Consider the following 19,212-nt stretch of genomic DNA (forward strand, 5'->3'; position numbering starts at 1 on the left):
TTTGCTTAAGCCTCTGGAGTGGGGCTTAAATCCACAACCATCTGGCTCAGAAGCAAAATCATTAATGCTCAACCAAGGCAAACACGCCCTAATCTTTATGGTTGCTTTCAATATCTGCTAAATTAGGGAATTATTGACTTAATCATTGAATCACAGAACAGTTACAACACAGGAGGCCATTCAGCCCATCATGCATGCCAGCTCTTTGCAAGGACAACTTCACCTGGTCCTACTCCCTTGCCTTTTCCCAGTAACTATGGACTTTTTTTTAATCTTCAGATAACTATCCAATTCCTTTTTGAAAGCCACAACTGGACCTGTCTCCACCAGACCTCAGGCACTGCATTACAGATCCAAACCACTCGCTGTGTAAAAACATTTTTCCTCATGTTGCATTGCCTTCTTTTGCCAACCATCCTTAATCAATGTCCCCTCATTTGCGGCCCTTCCACCAATAGGATGAGTTTCTCAGTCTACTCTCTCCAGGCCTCTCATGATTTTGAACACCTATATTAAGTCTCCTCTTAATCTTCTCTTCTCCAAAGAGAACAATCCCAGCATTTCCAAACTATCTAGGTAGCTGAATTTCCTAATTCCTAGAACCATTAGTCATAGAGGTCTACAGCACAGAAAAAGGTCCTTCGGCCCATCGAGTCTGCGCTGGTCAAACAAGTACCCAACTATTCTAATCCCATTTTCCAGCACTAGGCCCATAAGCCTTGTATGCCATGGCATCGCAAGTGCACATCCAAGTACTTCTTAAATGTTATGAGGGCTTCTGCCTCTATCACTCTTTCAGGCAGTGAATTCCAGATTCCCATCACCGTCTGGGTGAAAAAATTCTTCCTCACATCCCCGCTAAATCTCCTGCCCCTTATCTTAAATCTATGTCCCCTGGTTATTGATCCCTCCACCAAGGGGAAAAGTTCCTTCCTGTCTACCCTATGCCGCTCATAATTTGATACACCTCAATCTCTTCTGCTCCAGGGAAAATAACCCCAGTCTATCTAATCTCTCCTCATAACTAAAATTCTCCAGCCCAGGCAACATCCTGGTAAATCTCCTCTGCACTCTCTCTAGTGCAATCACATCCTTCCTATAATGCGGATTCCAGAACTGCGCGCAATACTCTAGCTGTGGCCTAACCAGCTTATGAATTTTTTTTTTGGAAAAATATACCTTATTCATAAAATATCTGGAAGAACATACCAAACCATTTCAAAATCACCATCACAAAGGTACAATCAGGTTCAACTTTTACAACATGAATCACAAGGTGTATCAGTACAAACAATGAATATTACAATCATTTGCAGACATTCATTTCGAGCTGTACAGCCCGAGGGGCTCTAAACAGTTCCCAGCCCCTTGGTGCACTATGGCAGAAAGGTCTTAGACAGTGACCTTTCCCCATTGTGCCTTTGCAGTGGCTGCTCCAAGCTTTAGTGTGTTCCTCAGCACGTAGTCCTGGACTTTGGAACGTGCCAGTCTGCAACAATCAGTCAGGGACAACTCTTTGCGCTGGAAGACCAACAAGTTATGGGCAGACCAAAGAGCATCTTTCACTGAGTTGATGATCCTCCAGCTGCAGTTGATGTTTGTCTCGGTGTGTGTCCCTGGGAACAGCCCGTAGAGCACAGAGGCCTCTGTCACAGAACTGCTCAGGATGAACCTCGACAGAAACCACTGCATCTCTCTCCAGACCTACTTTGCAAAGGCACAATCTACAAGGAGGTGAACAATGGTCTTGTCCCCACCACAGCCACCTCGTGGGCAACGTGCCGAGGGGGTGAGACTTCTGGCATGCAGGAAGGATCTGACAGAGAGGGCCTTTCTCACCACCAGACAAGCTACGTTTTGGTGCTTGTTGGAAAGTTCTGGTGATAAGGCATTCTGCCAAATGACTTTGACAGTCTGCTCGGGGAACCATCCCACAGGATCCACCCTCTCCTTTTCCCGCAGGGCCTCTAAGACGTTATGTGCCGACCACTCCCAATGGACTTGTGGTCAAAGGTGTTTCTCTGCATAAATTTTCCCACGAGGGACAGGTGGTACGGCACGGTCCAACTACTTGGAGCGTTCCGCGGCAGCATGGCCAGACCCATCCTTCGTAACACTGGGGGACAGGTAGAACCTCAGCACTTAGTGACACTTGGTGTTTGTATACTGAGGGTCTACGCACTGCTTGATGCAGCCACACACAAAGGTGGCCATCTGTATGAAGGCGATGTTGGGCACAATTTTTCCCCCTTTATCTAGAGGCTTGTACATCGCGTCCCTGCGGACACGATCCATTTTCAACCTCCAGATAAAGCAAAAGATGGCTCGGGTGATCGCCATCGCACAGGAGTGTGGAATGGGTCAAACCTGCGCCACATACAGCAACAGCGAGAGTGCCTCACACCTGATGACCAGGTTCTTACCCGCAATGGAGAGGGAGTGTCGCTCCCACATGCCCAGTTTCCATTTCACCATAGACACTCACTCCTTCCAGTTTCTAACGCATGCCCCGCTCCCTCTTATGAATCTTTTCTGCGCCCTCTCTTAATGCCTTCACATCTTTCTTAAAATGTGCTCAGAACTAGATGCAATACTCCAGTAATCAAGTTTCATTTTAATTATCATAACCTACAAATATCCAACCTGGTTGACCTGTTCTTGAAAGTGGAGCAACAGAAGTAAAACCTTTTGTCCAGAATAAAACTTAAAATACAGACTTACAACCCTCTAACAGTCGTTTTTAAAAACCATGTAGCATGACTTAGCTAATGATCAGCTCTTTTTTCCCCCAAATTGCATTAGTCCTAATAGAAAAACTAGGAGTGCAATAAAATGTTTCATAGCTTGCAAACACCACAGTGCAATTGTTATATAAACTGAATCTGGACAGCCAACAGAACGAACAGTCAGCTTCACTCTGCAGTGAACAATGGAGAACCTGGTTTTCTGCTTTAACCCGTAACCAATAAACAAGAACTGCAGGCAAGGAATGCTGAGATTCACACAATAAGATTTAGCCTGCAAAAACAAACTGGGTTTGTGCAATTACACAAATGCAGCAATCTGTTCTTATAGGAAGGTGACACTAAATTATTTAAAACTGCTTAGTCACTGAATCAGTGATGATGTAAACTCTACCTGTTGCTACATGACAGCTTAAGAAGTTATTAAAAGGAATGAGCAGTAACAGGTTGTCATGCCCATATTTACCCCAAGTTTCCAAAACAATGTGACTCACCATGCATGCAAGCCTTTCCATGACAAATAGCTGGACTGAGGCCTTCTCTGTGGCTGTTAGCTAAGGAGGAGGCACAATTTCTAGCCATGAATCTGACATCCATTCCCTTTGCTGCCACAATAATTTTGCAAATGAGAAAACCTATAATGTAACCAGCTGGCGGAAAAAGTACATCTATTTATCAGCTGTTTCTACTTGCAACTCCAGAAAAAAAGAGACATTCCATCTTTGTTCTTTTATAGCTCTCTTGCCGCACAAGACTTTCTGAACCATGTTTGCCCTCTCTCCCTCTCGTCAGGTCTCAGCTGCATATCACATCATCCATTTACATCATATCATTAGCAGCATCATACTCCTGGCTTTGCCTTTCACTCATGAGCATATTTCAATTCCACATCCTTGAGAACGGTGTCATTACTAAAAATTCCAATTTCAACCCCAATTTTAAAAAAAATCTCAAATCATAGGGACAAGAAACAAGCTGACACTTATCCTCAAGTACCATTCAGATAGACATTCAGTGCTATCAAAGTCACTATGAGCAGAGATTATAGAATCAATTTGGCAACTGGGAGTACTGAGCAATGCCTGGTTACAGAGCACAATCTTCAGTCAACACTGGGCTACTGGTTCACCCAAACAACGTGGCAAAATGCAGACAAGGCAGAGATCAGCCAGTTGTCTCATGTAGGTTGTACTGAAGAAGTCGAGGGCATTTTTCTGTCAATGATTGACTGACTGCAGAGACCAGGCATTCACCAACACACACTCAGGACATGCAACCTGGTACAATAACATAGTCTCTCCATTTTCACCACCATTCATGAAGAATGGAAAATAATCAAGACAGGGTATAAAAAATATCTTGGAGCAACTCCAAAATTGCAATTTAAAGGTTAGGAAAATAACATTTGGATTCAGTAGGTCATAAGCTTCATCACAACAAATGTGCTGCAGTCAGTCACATCATCTTAGCACAGCCCTTGGTACCTACTCTGTGCTTTACTGTAATTCCCTTACTAGCTGGTGAGGCCTACACATATTGAGTCATTCATCTCGTGTTTATTCAATTATTCTATCACAACATAGCTAATCTGTACCTCAACTCCATTGTGAATCATACCGGCTCATCCAGAACAGCCATTCTTCATGTGTAATTCCAGAGAGTATCGACAAGCATTCAACAATAGGGGGGCAAACCCCATAGCGGTGCTGAGTTGGTGGCAACAAAGCAAAAATGGGAAGAAACAGAAGCTTCACAAAAAACCTTTTCAAATACCAAGTAAATTACAATTCCCTTAACATGTAGATAAAATAGTTTGCTTCAGCATTGACAAATACAAGCTCCTTGAATCTACTGAATTCACAGAGCTTAGGTTCCAAGGGTTAAACACTTAGTTTTATCACAGCAATCATCAATATCAATTTGAGGCAGCATAGAATCATTAGGCAGCAAGTTGTGAGCACCCCCTACTGGCCGATAAAGGATGGTCTGCAGTGGGGGGGAAAGACAACTCCAGAAAAATATAAAGCAATTTATTCATATTTAGGCCAAGTCTTGAAAGACAGCTGTTCTTCCAAGCAACAAATTGGAAACGGCAGGCAATGCCATGAAACCAAGAATAAAAGCATCATACTTCATACCAATGGCATGATGAGTTCAGTTCGAAGCATGAGTATTTCTGGTCACCACTCCTGGTGACTCCGTTCCTCTAGCCACAGAATGATGCAAGGTTACCGTGAAAGAACTTCTAATCCACTCATGCAGGAGTTTTCCTGAATTATAATGTTCAATGTGCAATTCCTGGGTTTGTATTTCTTAATATAATTCCATTACTGTCTAAACTGAAAAAGATCTATTCAATTTTGAGACACATCAAACTCTTTATGTAAGTAGATCAGTTCAGTGCATCAGACAGCGATTTTAAATGCAAGAATTGATCTTTTCCAGTGACAATTCATGTACCATTTTTATGTCCCATCAATGCTCACAACATAGCATCAAGTTGGACAACTCAGCATGGAGCTTACGTCTCAATAAAGGAACTAGTGGAAAAGCTACAATTGCCTCTGGATCAAATTTCAGTGGAAACCATCCTAAATCAAAGTCCTTGCTTGCACTCTATCCACAGTACACTGTTGGGAGTAAATACAAGCTGGGTGAGGATAGGTCAACGATGCCTCCGATGGTTTTCTGCTGTATTTCTCTCACCTGCACTGGGTACACAGGATCAGGTATGAAGAATGGTCAAGTAGATAGGGTGCCAAAGGGAAGCTGCTGTCTCCATGGCCATATCCCAGAATGAAATGCTACCACTTAATGAGGAGGCAAGATAGGGAAACTAGAAACAAATTGTTTAAAAGTTTTATTTTTAAAAAGTGTGCATCTATACTGCCAGTTTAGTGTCAGTGCAAAGCAATTTCCATTCTGCACGGACAGTAAACTAGCAGTGAATAAAGTCAAGGTTCACCCCAATCCTGGAGCAAAGCTGTGTCCATAATAAAGACACTGACCTGCTCCACTCTACGTTTTTTTAAAAATTCATTCATGGGATGTTGGCATCACTGGCAAGGCCAGCATTTATTGCCCATCCCCAACTGCCTGCGAGATGGTGAGCTGCCTTCTTGTACTGCTGCAGTCCGTGTTGTGCAGGTACAACCACAGTGCTGTTAGGGAGGGAGTTCCAGGATTTTGACCCAGCAACTGGGAAGGAACGGTGATACATTTCCAAGTCAGGCTGGTGTTCCCATGTGTCTGCTGCCCTTGTCCTTCCAGATGATCACAGTCATGGTTTTGGAAGGTGCTGTCTAAGGAGCCTTGGCAAATTCCTGCAATGCAACTTGTAGCTGGTACACACTGCTGCCACTGTGCGTTGGTGGTGGAAGGAGTGAATGTTTGTGGATGAGGTGCCAATCAAGCGGGCTGCTGTGTCCTGGATAGTGTCAAACTTCTTGAATGTTGCGAGAGCTGCACTCATCAGGCAAGTGGAGAGTATTCCATCACACTCCTGACTTGTACCTTGTAGATGGTGGACAGGCTTTGGGGAGTCAGATAGTGAGTTACTTGCTGCAAGATTGCGAACCTCTGAACTGCTCTTGTAGCCAGTGTATTTATATGGTTAGTCCAGTTCAGTTTCTGGTCAATGACAACACCCAGGATGTTAATAGTGGGGGATTCAGCAATGGTAATGCCATTGAATGACATGGGGTGATGATCAGATTCTCTCTTGTTGGAGATGGTCATTGCCTGGCATTTGTGTGGCACGAATGTTACTTGCCACTTGTCAGCCCAAGCCTGGATATTGTCCATGTCTTGCTGCATTTGGACATGGACCGTTTCAATATCTGAGGAGTTGTGAATAGCACTGAACATTGTGTAATCAACAACAAACATCCTCACTTCTGACTTTATGATGGAAGGAAGGTCATTGATGAAGCAGCTGAATTTGGTTGGGCCGAGGAGACTACCCTGAGGAACTCCTGCAATGATGTCCTGGAACTGAGATGACTCCCATTGACTCCAGTTTTGCGAAAGCTCCTTGATGTCACACTCCTGAAATGTTGCCTTAATGTCAAGGGTAGTCAGTCTCACCTCAGGAGTTCAGCTCTTTTGTCCATGTTTGAACCAAGGCTGCAATGAGGTCAGGAGCTCAGTGGCCCTGGTAGAACCTAAATGAAGTGTCAGTGAGCGAGTTATTGCTAAACAAGTGCCACTTGATAGCACTGTTGATGACCCCTTCCATCACTTCACTGATGATTGAAAGTAGACTGATGGGACAGTAATTGGCCGGGTTAATTAAGGGAGTTAGGGAAGGAAGGGAAAGAGGTGCTCTTTTGCTTTCTGCTTTCCAACTTTCTCAGCCTTCAGTAAGTGGTCTTCCTCTGTTACTACAAGAAGCTAGTTATTTGCTGAGTGAGTATCTGGTAAGTGACTAAGGTTTATTCTATTCCTGAGGTACAAAATAGTCTAGCAACAGGTGGTACAGTTAATAAAATATATAAAAAAAGTAAAATGTATGATTGAATAAAGTAATTAAATAGTTATTTAGAGCACATTAAGCTTGTCAGGACAGGTGAAGTGTCACAGCTACAGCATGTCAGAACTCCCTGATGCCAGTTTGATCCAGAGCAAACAAGTTTGCAGTAAGTGTTTGAAGTCCGAGCAGCTTTAGCTCAGAGTTTGAGCTGGAGGCTGAACTACAGACACTGCGACCCATCAGGTAGGGGCAAAGTTACCTGGATTCTTTGTTCCAGGAGGCAGTCACACATGTTAGGGCCGGGTCTTCTGATTTGGTCAGTGGTCAGGGACAGGAGGGTGTGACTGCGAGTGAGGCAAGTATGGGGAGGGCAGGAGCATGAGTCTCTGCAATTGTCCAAAGGTTTGAGGTTTTTTCAGCTTGTTTAGATGACAGTGGGGGGCTGCAGGGTAGATTAGCTAACTGGCCATTGCACCATGGTACAGGAAGCCATTCAAGTGGGAGGTGCAAAAAAGGAATGTAGTAGTAGTACGGGATAGTATAGTCAGAAGGTTTGACACCATTCTCTGCAGTAAAGAGAGTGAGTCCAGATGGCTTTGTTGCCCACCCAGTGCCAGGGTGTAGGACATATGCTTGGGGCTGGAGAGGAACTTGCAGTAGGAGGGGGAGGACCCAGTCATCATGGTCCATGTAGATACCAACGACATAGGCAGGGCAAAGAAGGAGGTTTTGCACAGTCAGTATGAGGACTAGGCACCAAATTAAGAAGCAGGACCTCAAAAGGTCATAATCTCTGGATTATCTGAGCCACGTGCAAACTGGCAAAGGACAACTCAGATTGGGGAGATGAAATGGGTTCAGTTCGTGGGGCACCAGCATCAATACTGGGGAAATGTACCGTTGGGATGATCTACACCTGAATCATGCTGGGGCCGGTGTTCTTGCAAGCTGCACAACTAAGGAAGTAGAGAGGGTTTTAAACTAAATAGTGGGAGCAAGGGATCAAATTTGAGAAGATGCGGTAAATCAAAGAGCAGAGACAAGACAAAAGAGAAAGGTATTATTACGGGAAATGAAAAATAGACCGTGGCAGGAGGGGATAGAGAGTAAAAATCTAATAGTAAATCAACAGGTGAAACTAAAGGGTTATAAAAAGAATAATTGAATAAAACTAAAATCTCTGCACCTGAATGCATGTAGCATTAGAAACAAAACATGTGAACTGAGGGCGCACATAGAAATAAATAATTACAATTTGATAGCCATTATGGAGACTTGGCTGCAGGAGGACATGGATTTGGACTTGAATATTGAAAGGTACAGGAACTTTAGGAAGGACAGGAAGCAAGGAAAAGGTGGAGGGATGGCTCTGCTAGTTAATGATGGTATTAGCACAATAAAGAGGGATGGCCTATGGTCAGGAAACTGGGATGTGGAAATGGTTTGGGTAGAGATGAGAAATGGTAAAGGCAAGTAGTCACTTGTGGGAGTTGTGAACAGGCCCCCTAACAGTAACCACATGGTAGGTTAGAGCACAAAGGAAGAAATAATTGGAGCTCGTCAGAAAAGCATCGTGATAATCATAGAAGATTTTAATTTACATATGGGACTGGAATAGATGGGAAAGATAGCCTAGATGAGGAGTACATTGAATGTTTTTGGGATAGTTTCTTAGGGCAGTATGTTCTGGAGTCAATCAGAGAGCAGGTTACACTAGACTTAGTATTGTATTTTGAGATGGGAGTAATTAATGTTCTCATAGCAAAGGCACCCCTAGGTAGCAGCAACCATAATATGATTGATTTTTACATTCAGTTTGAGGGAGAGAGGAGTGGGTCTGAGACCAAGCTTTTAAACTTAAATAAGGGCAATTATGAGGGCATGAAAGGTGAGCTGACGAAAGTGAATTGGCAAATTAGGTTAAGGGATAGGTCAACAGAGATGCAGTGGCTAATGTATAAGGGGATATTTCAGAAAGTCCAGAATAGGTACATTCCAACGAGTGAGAAAAAGTCCAAGGGATGGACACAACATCTGTGGTTAACTAGAAAGGTTAAAGATAGTATTAAATTTAAAGAAAAAGCATGTAATTGAGCAATAGATACGTGGAAGGCCAGAAGATTGGACAGAATATAAGGAACAGCAAAGAATGAGTAAAAGACTAATAAGGAGGGAAAAATTTAGAGTAAGAGAGAAAGCTAGCCAGAAATATAAAACAGATAGTAAGAGTTTTTATAAATATTTAAAAAGGAAAAGAGTTAACAAAGTGAGCGTTGGTCCTATAGAAAGTAAGTCTGGAGAACTGATAATGGAAAACAAAGAGATGGCAGATGAATTGAACAGATATTTTACATCAGTTTTTACTATAGAGGATACAAGTAACATCACAGAAGCAACTATAAACCAGGAAATGGAAGTGGGAAGGAAGTCAGGAAAATTACAGTCACCAGAGAAGTGGTACTGAGTAAATTGTTGAAGCTGTGGGCTGACAAGAGCCCAGGTCCTGATGGACTTCGTCCTATGGTCTTAAAAGCATCTCGTGAGATAGTTGATGCATTGGTTTTAATTTTCCAAAAGTCCTTGGATTTGGGGAAGGTCCCATTAGATTGGAAGATAGCAAATGTAACTCCATTATTCAAAAAGGGAAGGAGACAGGAAGCAGGAAACTACAGGCCTGTTAGCTTAATATCTATCATAGGGAAAATGTTAGAAGCTATTATTAAAGAAGTTATAGCAGGGAACTTGGATGAACTCAAGGTCATCAGGCAGAGTCAACATGGTTTTGTGAAAGGGAAATCGTGTTTAATCAACTTATTTGAGTTCTTTTAAGGAAGTAACATGTGCTGTGGACAAAGGGGAACCGGTGAATGCACTGCACTGCACTTAGATTTCTAGAAGGTGTTAAAGTGCTACATCAAAGGTTATGCAGAAAATAAAAGCTCATGCTGTAGGGGATAACATATTGGCACAGATAGAAGATTGGTTGGCTAACAGGAAGCAGAGAGTAGGCATAAATGGGTCTTTTTCAGGTTGGCAAGATGTAATGAGTGCCGTGCCACAGGGATCAGTGCTGGGACCTCAACCATTTATGATTTATATAAATGACTTGGATGAAGGGACCGGAAACGACAATGGCAATCTCAGCCCTGTTGGCCCTGTAATATCCTCCTTACTAACATCTGGGATTAGTGCCATAATTGGGAGAGCTGTCTCACAGACTAGTCAAGCAACAGCCTGACATAGTCATTCTCACTGAATCATACCTTACAGATCATGTCCCAGACACCATCATCACCATCCCTGGCTATGTCCTGTCCCACCGACAGGACAGACCCAGAAGAAGTGGCGGCACAGTGGTATACAGTCGGAAGGGAGTTGCCCTGGGAGTCCTCAGATTCAACTCTGGACCCCATGAAGTCTCATGACATCAGGTCAAACATGGGCAAGGAAATCTCCTGCTGATTACCACGTACCACCCTCCCTCAGCTGATGAATCAGTGCTCCTCCATGTTGAACACCACTTGGAGGAAGCACTGAGGGTGGCAAGGGTACAGAATGTACTCTGGGAGGGGGACTTCAATGTCCATCACCAAGAGTGACTTAATAGCATCACCACTGACCAGGCTAGTGGAGTCCTAAATAACATAGCTGCTAGACTGGGTCTGCAGCAGGTGGTGAGGGAACCAACGAGAGAAAAACATACTTGGCCTCATCCTCACCAAACTGCCTGCCACAGATGTATCGGTAGGAGTGACCACCGCACAGTCCTTGTGGAGACGAAGTCCTGCCTTTACATTGAGGATACCCTTATGGTGGCACTACCACCATGCTAAATGGAACAGATTTCAAACAGACCGAGCAACTCAAGACTAGGCATCCATGAGGCGCTGTGGGTCAATAGCAACAGCAGAATTGTACTCGAGCACAATCTATAACCTCATGGCATGGCATATCCCCCATTCTACCACTACCATCAAGCCAGGGGATCAACCCTGGTTCAACGAAGAGTGGAGGAGGGTACGCCAGGAGCAGCACCAGGCACACCTAAAAATGAGGCATCAACACAGGACAACTTGTGTGCCAAACGGAATATGCAGCAAATGATAGACAGAACTAAGCGAACCTACAACCAATGGATCAAATCTAAGCTCTACAGTCCTGCCACATCAACTCATGAATGATGGTGGACAATTAAACAACTCACTGCAGGGGTGGGGGGGAGGCTCCACAAATATCCACATCCTCAGTGATGGAGGAGCCCAGCACAGCAGTGCAAAAGAAAAGGCTGAAGCATTTGCCAGAATCTTCAGCCAGAAGTGCCAAGTGGATGATCCATCTCGACCTCCTCAGGAGGTCCCCAGCATCACAGATGCCAGTCTTCAGCCAATTCAATTCACTCCACCTCATATCAAGAAATGGCTGAAGGCACTGGATACTGCAAAGGTTATGGGTCTCGACAATATTCCGGCAATAGTACTGAAGACTTGTGCTCCAGAACTTGTCACGCCCCCTGTCAGCCAAGCTGTTCCAGTACAGCAACAACACTGGCATCTACCCAGCTATGTGGAAAATTGCCCAGGTATATCCTGTACACAAAATGCAGAACAAATCCAACCTGGCCAATTACCACCCCATCAATCTACTCTCTAGCATCAGTAAAGAAATGAGAAGGGTCATCAACAATGCTATCAAGTGGCACTTGCTTAGCAATAATCTGCTCACTGACACCCAGTTTGGGTTCCACCAGGGACACTCAGCTCCTGACCTCATTACAGCCTCGATTCAAACATGGACAAAAGAATTGAACTCCCGAGGTGAGGTAAGAGTGACTGCCCTTGGCATAAAGACCACATTTGACCGAGTGTGGCATCAAGGAGCCCCAGCAAAACTGGAGTCAATGGGAATAAGGGGGAAAACTGTCCGCTGGTTGAAGTCATACTTAGCACAAAGGAAGATGGTTGCAGTTGTTGGAGGTCAGTTATCTCAGCTCCAAGACATCACTGCAGTTGTTCCTCAGGGTAGTGTCCTCGGCCCAACCATCTTCAGCTGCTTCATCAATGACCTTCCTTCCATTATAAGGTCAGAAGTGGGTGTGTTTACTGATGATTTGCACATGTTCAGCACCATTCGTGACTCCTCAGGTCCTGAAGCAGCCCATGTCCAAATGCAGCACAACCTGGACAATATCCAGGCTTGGGCTTACAAGTGGAAAGTAACATTCACGCCCAACTGTCAGGCAATGGCCATCTCCAAAAAGAGAGAATCCAACCATCATCCCCTAGACATTCAATAGCGTTACTATTGCTAAATCCTCCACTATCAACATCCTGGGGGTTAACATTGACCAGAAACTGAACTGGACTAGCCATATAAATACTGTGGCTACAAGAGCAGGTCAGAGGTGAGGAATCGTGCAACGAATAACTCACCTCCTGACTCCCCAAGCCTGCCCACAATCTACAAAGGCACAAGTCAGGAGTGTGATAGAATACTTTCCACTTGCCTGGATGAGTGCAGCTCCCACAACACTCAGCGGCTTGACACCGTCCAGGGCAAAGCAGCCCATTTGATTGGCACCACATCCACAAATATTCAATCCCTCCACCACCAATGCACAGTAGCAGCAGTGTGTACCATCTACAAGTTGCACTGCAGGAATTCATCAAGGATCCTTCGACAGCACCTCCCAAACCCACAACCACTACCATCCACAAGGACAGCCAATAGATGGGAACACCACCTCCTGGAAGATCCCCTCCAAGTCACTCGCCATTCTGACTCAGAAATATATCACCATTCCTTCACTGTTGCTGGGCAAAAATCCTGGAACTCCCTCCATAACAGCACTGTGGGTGCACCTACACCACATCGACAGCAGCGGTTCAAGAAGGCAACTCATCACTACCTTCTCAAGGGCAACAAGGGATGGGCAATAAATGCTGTCCCAGCCAGTGAAGCCCACATCTCAATGAATGAAAAAAAAAGGGACTGAAGGGATGGTTGCCAAATTTGCTGATGACACAAAGATAGATAGGAAACTAAGTTGTGAAGAGGACATAAGGAGGCTACAAACAGATATATCTTTACCCGCTCACTTAACCTATAAGATCCTGAGGAGCCTTGACAGGGTGGATGTGGAGAGGATGTTTCCTCTTGTGGGAGGATCTAGAACTAGGGGTCAATGTTTGAAAATAAGGACTTGCTCATTTAAAACAGATGAGGTGAAATTTTTTCACTCAAGAGGGTCGTGAATCTTTGGAACTCTTGTCCTGATAAGGTTGTGGATGCAGTCTTTGAATATTTTTAAGGCAGAGGTGGGCAGCTTCTTGGTTAGCAAGGGGGTACAGGCTATCGGTGGTAGGTGGGATACAGATTTCAGGGCTACTATCCAATCAGCCATGATCTTAATTGGCATAGCAGGCTCGAGGGGCTGAATGGCCTACTGCTCCTTGTTAGTATGTATTTTCGTATGACCCCAACATCACTGACGCCAGACTTGAACCAATTTAATTCCCTCCACATGATATCAAGAAACAGATGAAGACATTGGATAATGCAAAGGTAATGGGCCCTGACAACATTCCAGAAATTGTACTGAAGACTTGTGTCCAAAACAAGCTGTGCCCCTAGTCAACCAGTACCGTTACAACACTGACATCTACCTGGCAAATACTGAGCCAAGACTGACTCAATACATAAAGCATTCCAAGGGAACACGTAAGCAAGAACATTTAAAGATTGGGACTTGATTCTAACCTGCTTTAGTCCCTCACCTGTTCACTATTAGTTCTGCCTCTGTCCCAGTTGTTTACACAGATATGTATGGTGCGTTTGGAGTTACTTGTACCACAGTGATAACACGAATCTCAAACAAGTTTTTACTACACTGAAGTCACTATACAAATGCAAGTTGTTGCTGTCTGCCCAGGAAACTAGATGAGTCATGTGACTACCAGACTCCATCCATTCCTTAATCATTCTTGTTTATAAAGATTAGAATTCTGTATACAGTCAATCCATTGTGCTACAAATTATTGCAATATCCATTGGCATATTTACTTCATTTGTCATGTTCAAGGAGTTGGAAACAGCCCTACACTAAACAGTGGCTTTACAGTGCACTGTGCTAGTTAGTTTCTATATGAATAAATAAACTGGGCTGAAGTATAGAAAGAAAGATTCATATTTATAAAGTGCCAGTACAACTTTGGGATGTCCCAGAGCGTTTTTCAGCCAAAGGAGTACTTTTGAATTGTAGTCATTGTTGCAGAGTAGAAAGAGATCAATCAATTTATGTACATTCTACAGAAATCCTGGCTGAAGCACAATCTTGAACTGAAACATCCTGGCAAACTAGTTAGCACTTTGTCATGTCTGAATTTTGCAAGTTAAAGAGGAATTTGGAAAGGTTCAAAATAAAGTTTGATTGATCAAAAAGTGAAAACTGATGGTGCCAGGTTCCAGCACTCTGAGGCCTACCAGGCTAATGCACAGAATATGAATAGGGCACCTTGTTTCCCTCACCATCTGTAGACAAGTTAATCTCTCCTGCACTCCATTGCTACAGTCATTAGGCTCACTCACTTAGAATAGCGCTTGGGGAAACTACCAGAGGACCAGAGGCTGGTGCAAAGAGAACTTTACCTCTGAGCGAGGGTCCAACTTCAAGAGAGAAAGAAGGAAAAGCAAAGTGATACAAATACTGCAAAAAAAAGTAATGTTCCCTCTGATATTTTCCATCCATGCGCGGAATGTACACCAAAATCAAGGTGATGTGCGGATGTGCACCACCAGTAGAACAAAAAAAATCTACAACTAATATCTATGTTTAAGAGGTTACCATAGATATGGAAGAAGAAAGAATACCATCACCAGACACTGACATGGTAACATACTAGTTCACAAATTACCGGAATTAATGGATTCAATTTTAAATTTACCATTGTGGTATTTCAACTCATGACCTCTAGGTTTTAAGTTCAGTACCATAACCACTACACCATACATGAGAGAGGCATCTGTTAGTTTTTATATTGTAGCTTATATTTCTGTCATTTGACAGAAGAAAAAGTTGAATTGCTAGCAATGACTCAAGACAAGATAAGGATCTTTTGATTCAATTTGATAAGCTCAAAATAGAAAGAGCCAAGGGGGTTTTTGCCTTTTAAACTGATAGAAAATGCAGAGAAGGCAACTTTTATTTTTTCAGCTCATTGAGTGCTTTCTTTACTTAAAACTGCCATGAATAGTGAGGAAAATAGCTCAGTCATTTCTTCACATCAACAAACTTAATCAGGCAGAGGTAAAGTGTCGCTGTGAATTTGGAGAGAGGTTTGCTCTTGTGAACTGGGGGGTGGAGGTCAGAGAGAGAAGTGAGCCAGTAAATTGTGTGAATGTTGAAGGGGAAAGTTACATCTGGGAACTGGTGAAGAGAGGGTGGAATCCTAGGAGGCAGAATGAATGCTGAGGTAGTTTTTGAGGAATTAGTGGCATTTATTCCATCCACAATTTTGGATTAATGAATCAGAGATTTATGAATTGTGAAGTAATGAACTAACTGACGATTTATAAAGTAACTGTGCCTCACAAAGTGAATTGGAGAGAGGTAGTATTTGGAAGTGTGCACGGTTTAATTTGTCCCATGAGATAACCCCACAAGAATCTTTGCCTTATTACTTGGACATCTGGGCTAATATTCCAAAACTTTTCAAATGCCCTTGTGTTTTTAAAGTGTCCAATATCTTAGGGGTCAATCTTCCTTTAATAATTCTACAAAACCAACTGCAGCAAATTGACTGGATCAGTGGTATTAACTGGCCCAAAAATCCTCTGACTAGTTCTTAATAACATTCTAACTTTTTCAGCTTCCCTCCTGCAAGGGAGCAAGAGGGGCTGCGAACAGGAGGGTTGGGGAGGGAGCTGAAGGGAAGCAGAGAGTAGGCCACAGGAAAGACAAGTCCTGACATAGCTTCGGGCTCCAGGAACTGACACTCATGAATTTTGGCTGTTAATTCAACCTGATTAATGGTGTCAGGCTTGGCTCTCGTCCTGAATTTCCCATTGTGGGGGAGTTCATGAACTAGGGAGTGTCAGTAAACCTCATTTAGCCATCAGGGTATGCGGGACTGTGATAATTAAATGTATGGCACACGCAGCTCAAAGGGGACATGTCTGCAAAACATGGTTCACTAAGAAGGAAAAGCAGACAAATAAGCTCCTAAAGCATCTTACACTGGAGCACAAGCACAAGTCAGAGAGTATGAAAACCTTCATAGAAACATGCACCCTCTGCACACACTGTTTGACATATTTTAGAACTGGGGAGGGACATGGCTGAAAGACTATTGGCAGCACTCATGCTTACCTGCTCACGGTACTGCTCTTGAGACACACAGTCTGTCACATCCACACAGCCCAACAGGCAGCCAGTTGGGTAGTCCTTGGGAAATTCAATGTCTGAAAAGGAAAAGTTTAACAGCTACCATGAAGAATTTTTCGGCATTTTTTTTAAAAGAATCCTAATTTAAGAATGTAGATGTGAAACATCAGAGGCAGATAGACTCTTCCAACCATTTATAAAAATGTATTGGGTTAATGAGGACATTTATTAATTTAGGATGGCGTGCATTGTCAAAATGGCTCATTCAGGCCTCATTTTTTTTGTACCTCCAAAAGAGGATGCATCTATGTTTCTTCTATGGTGAAGACAGGCAGAAAATATCTGTTCACCATCTCCTTATTTCCCATTATTAATTCCCCAGACTCATTCTCGAGAACCCTACACCCTGCACTCCAGTGCCCTGCGCACACCTTCCAAATAGGCGAAAAGCAGGATTTTCTTGTAAAATATGCTGGATTTAACAGGATGGAGGCCAAGCGCGTTGGAGCCCCCTACTGACAGCCGAGTGGGTCTGCACTAAAATCGTCAAAAACCTGACCTCTGTCTCAAAGGGAAAATACTGCTGTAGTGGAGGGAGCTGACGCCCAAATCACTTCTCTAAATTGGTATATTTAATATCATTGCTTACAGGTCCGTGTTGCCTGCAGTCTTGTATTTCACTTGTCTAAAGCAGGTTTAGGTTGAGACCTGAATCAATCTTCATGAGACTGGACTAACAACCTCCTGATCATTAAGCCTTCTAGTTCCCACAGCTCCCTGTCCCAACCATCAGCAGATCTCAACTCCCAATGGTAGTGACATCTAATGGCATAAATCAACAAGGTAATAAATTTAAATTACCACTGTTGGCATGGATCGAGGTTGCCACCAGCTGTCAGGTTGGGGCTATCAACGGGAAATTATTATCCCAATCCAGTACTAGTTGCTGTTCTGTTATGGACGATTATCAACTGACTGAGAGCCATGGCTGCAAGGTGAGCAAGGCTGGGACTGGAATATTCAAGGGTACATGACATTTCAGAAGGACAGGAAACTAGGAAAAGATGGTGGGGTAGCCCTGCCAATTAAGGATGACATGAGTACAACAGTGAGAGATGATCTTAGTTCTAAAGATCAAGATGCAGAATCAGTTTGGGTAGAGTTAAGAAGTAGCAAAGCTAAGATGTCAATTGTAGGTGGAGTTTATAGGCCCTCTAACAGTAGCTATACTGTAGGGCAGATAATACAGGAAGAAATAATGGGGGCTTGTACGAAAGGTACTGCAATAATCATGGGTGATTTTACTCTACATATAGGCTGGACCAATCAGATTGGCAAAAGTAGCCTGGAAGATGAGTTCGTAGTGTGTATTTGAGACAATTTATTTAGAGCAGCACATTCTAAAGCCAATCAGAGAATAGGTTATTCTGGACTTGATAATGTGCAATGGGACAAGATTAATTAAAGACCTCATTGTAAAGGAGCCTTTAAGTAGCAGTGATCATTATATGACTGAATTTCACATTCAGTTTGAGGGTGAGGAGTGTAGGTCTAGGACTAGTGTTTTCAACTTAAATAAAGGCAATTGCAAGGTTATGAAGACAGAGCTGGCTAAAGTGAACTGAGAAGTTAAATTAAAGTGTAAGACAGTACAGGCACAATGAAAGACATTTAAATATATATTTCATAACACTCAGTAAAAAAATACATTCCAGTGAGAAAGGTGCACCACTCATGGCTAAGTAAAGAAGACGTGCATAATTCTGTGAAGATTAGTTAGAAGTCAAAAGATTGGACAGAATTTAAAAACCAGCAAAGAATGACTAAAAAATATAAGGCAAAAATTAAATAGTAAGAGTTGCCACGAGTATTTAAAAAGGAAAAGAGTAACTTTGGTTCTCTAGAGAATGAGTCTGGGGAATTAAGAATGGGAAATGAGGAGTTGGTGGAAGCTTTGAATAGATATTTTCTGTCTATCTTCATCATAGAAGACAAATCCCAGAAATACTTGTAAATCAAAAGGCAAAAGGGAGGGAGGAACTTAAAACAATTCCAATCACCAGGGGAAATGTATTGAAAAACAGATTAGAACTAAAGGTTGACAAGTCCCCAGGACCTAGGGCGTTAAAAGAAATGGCTGCTGAGAGAGTGGATGCATTAGTTGTAATTTTCCAAAATTCCTAAGATTCTGGAAATGTTCCATCAGTTTGGAAAAGAGCAGATGTAACTCCTCTATTCAAAAAAGGAAGGAGACAGAAATCAGGTCAGTTAGCCTAACATCTGTCATAAGGAAAATGCAAGAATCTTATTTTTAATTATTCATGACCATCGCTGGCTAGGCCAGCATTTATTGCCCATCCTTAATTGCCCTTGAGAAGGGGTGGTGAGCTGCTTTCTTGAACCGCTGCAGTCCATGTGGTACAGGTACTATTATTAAGGAGGTTATAGCAGGGTGCTTAGAAAATCTAATGCAAATCAGGCAGAGTCAACATGGTTTTGTGAAAGGGAAGTCATGTTTGACTAAATTATTAAAGTTCTTTGAGGTGGTGAAAGGGGAGCCTGTGGATGTGGTGTACTTGCATTTCCAAAAGGCATCTGTAGGTGCCATATTAAAGGTT

The 19,212-nt window shown here is 43.1% G+C and overlaps 1 protein-coding gene across 1 annotated transcript in view; it reads right to left on the reverse strand.

Moving 5' to 3' along the window:
- Positions 1 to 19,212, reverse strand: part of trip4 (thyroid hormone receptor interactor 4) — a 133,037-nt gene that overhangs the window by 45,540 nt on the left and 68,285 nt on the right. Inside the window, exon 12 of the mRNA XM_041178649.1 lies at positions 16,580 to 16,671. Coding sequence (XP_041034583.1) covers positions 16,580 to 16,671 — 92 coding nt within the window. The remainder of the gene's footprint in view (positions 1 to 16,579; positions 16,672 to 19,212) is intronic.

The sequence above is a fragment of the Carcharodon carcharias genome, chromosome 32 (assembly GCF_017639515.1).
Source record: "Carcharodon carcharias isolate sCarCar2 chromosome 32, sCarCar2.pri, whole genome shotgun sequence".
Lineage (NCBI taxonomy): Eukaryota > Metazoa > Chordata > Chondrichthyes > Lamniformes > Lamnidae > Carcharodon > Carcharodon carcharias.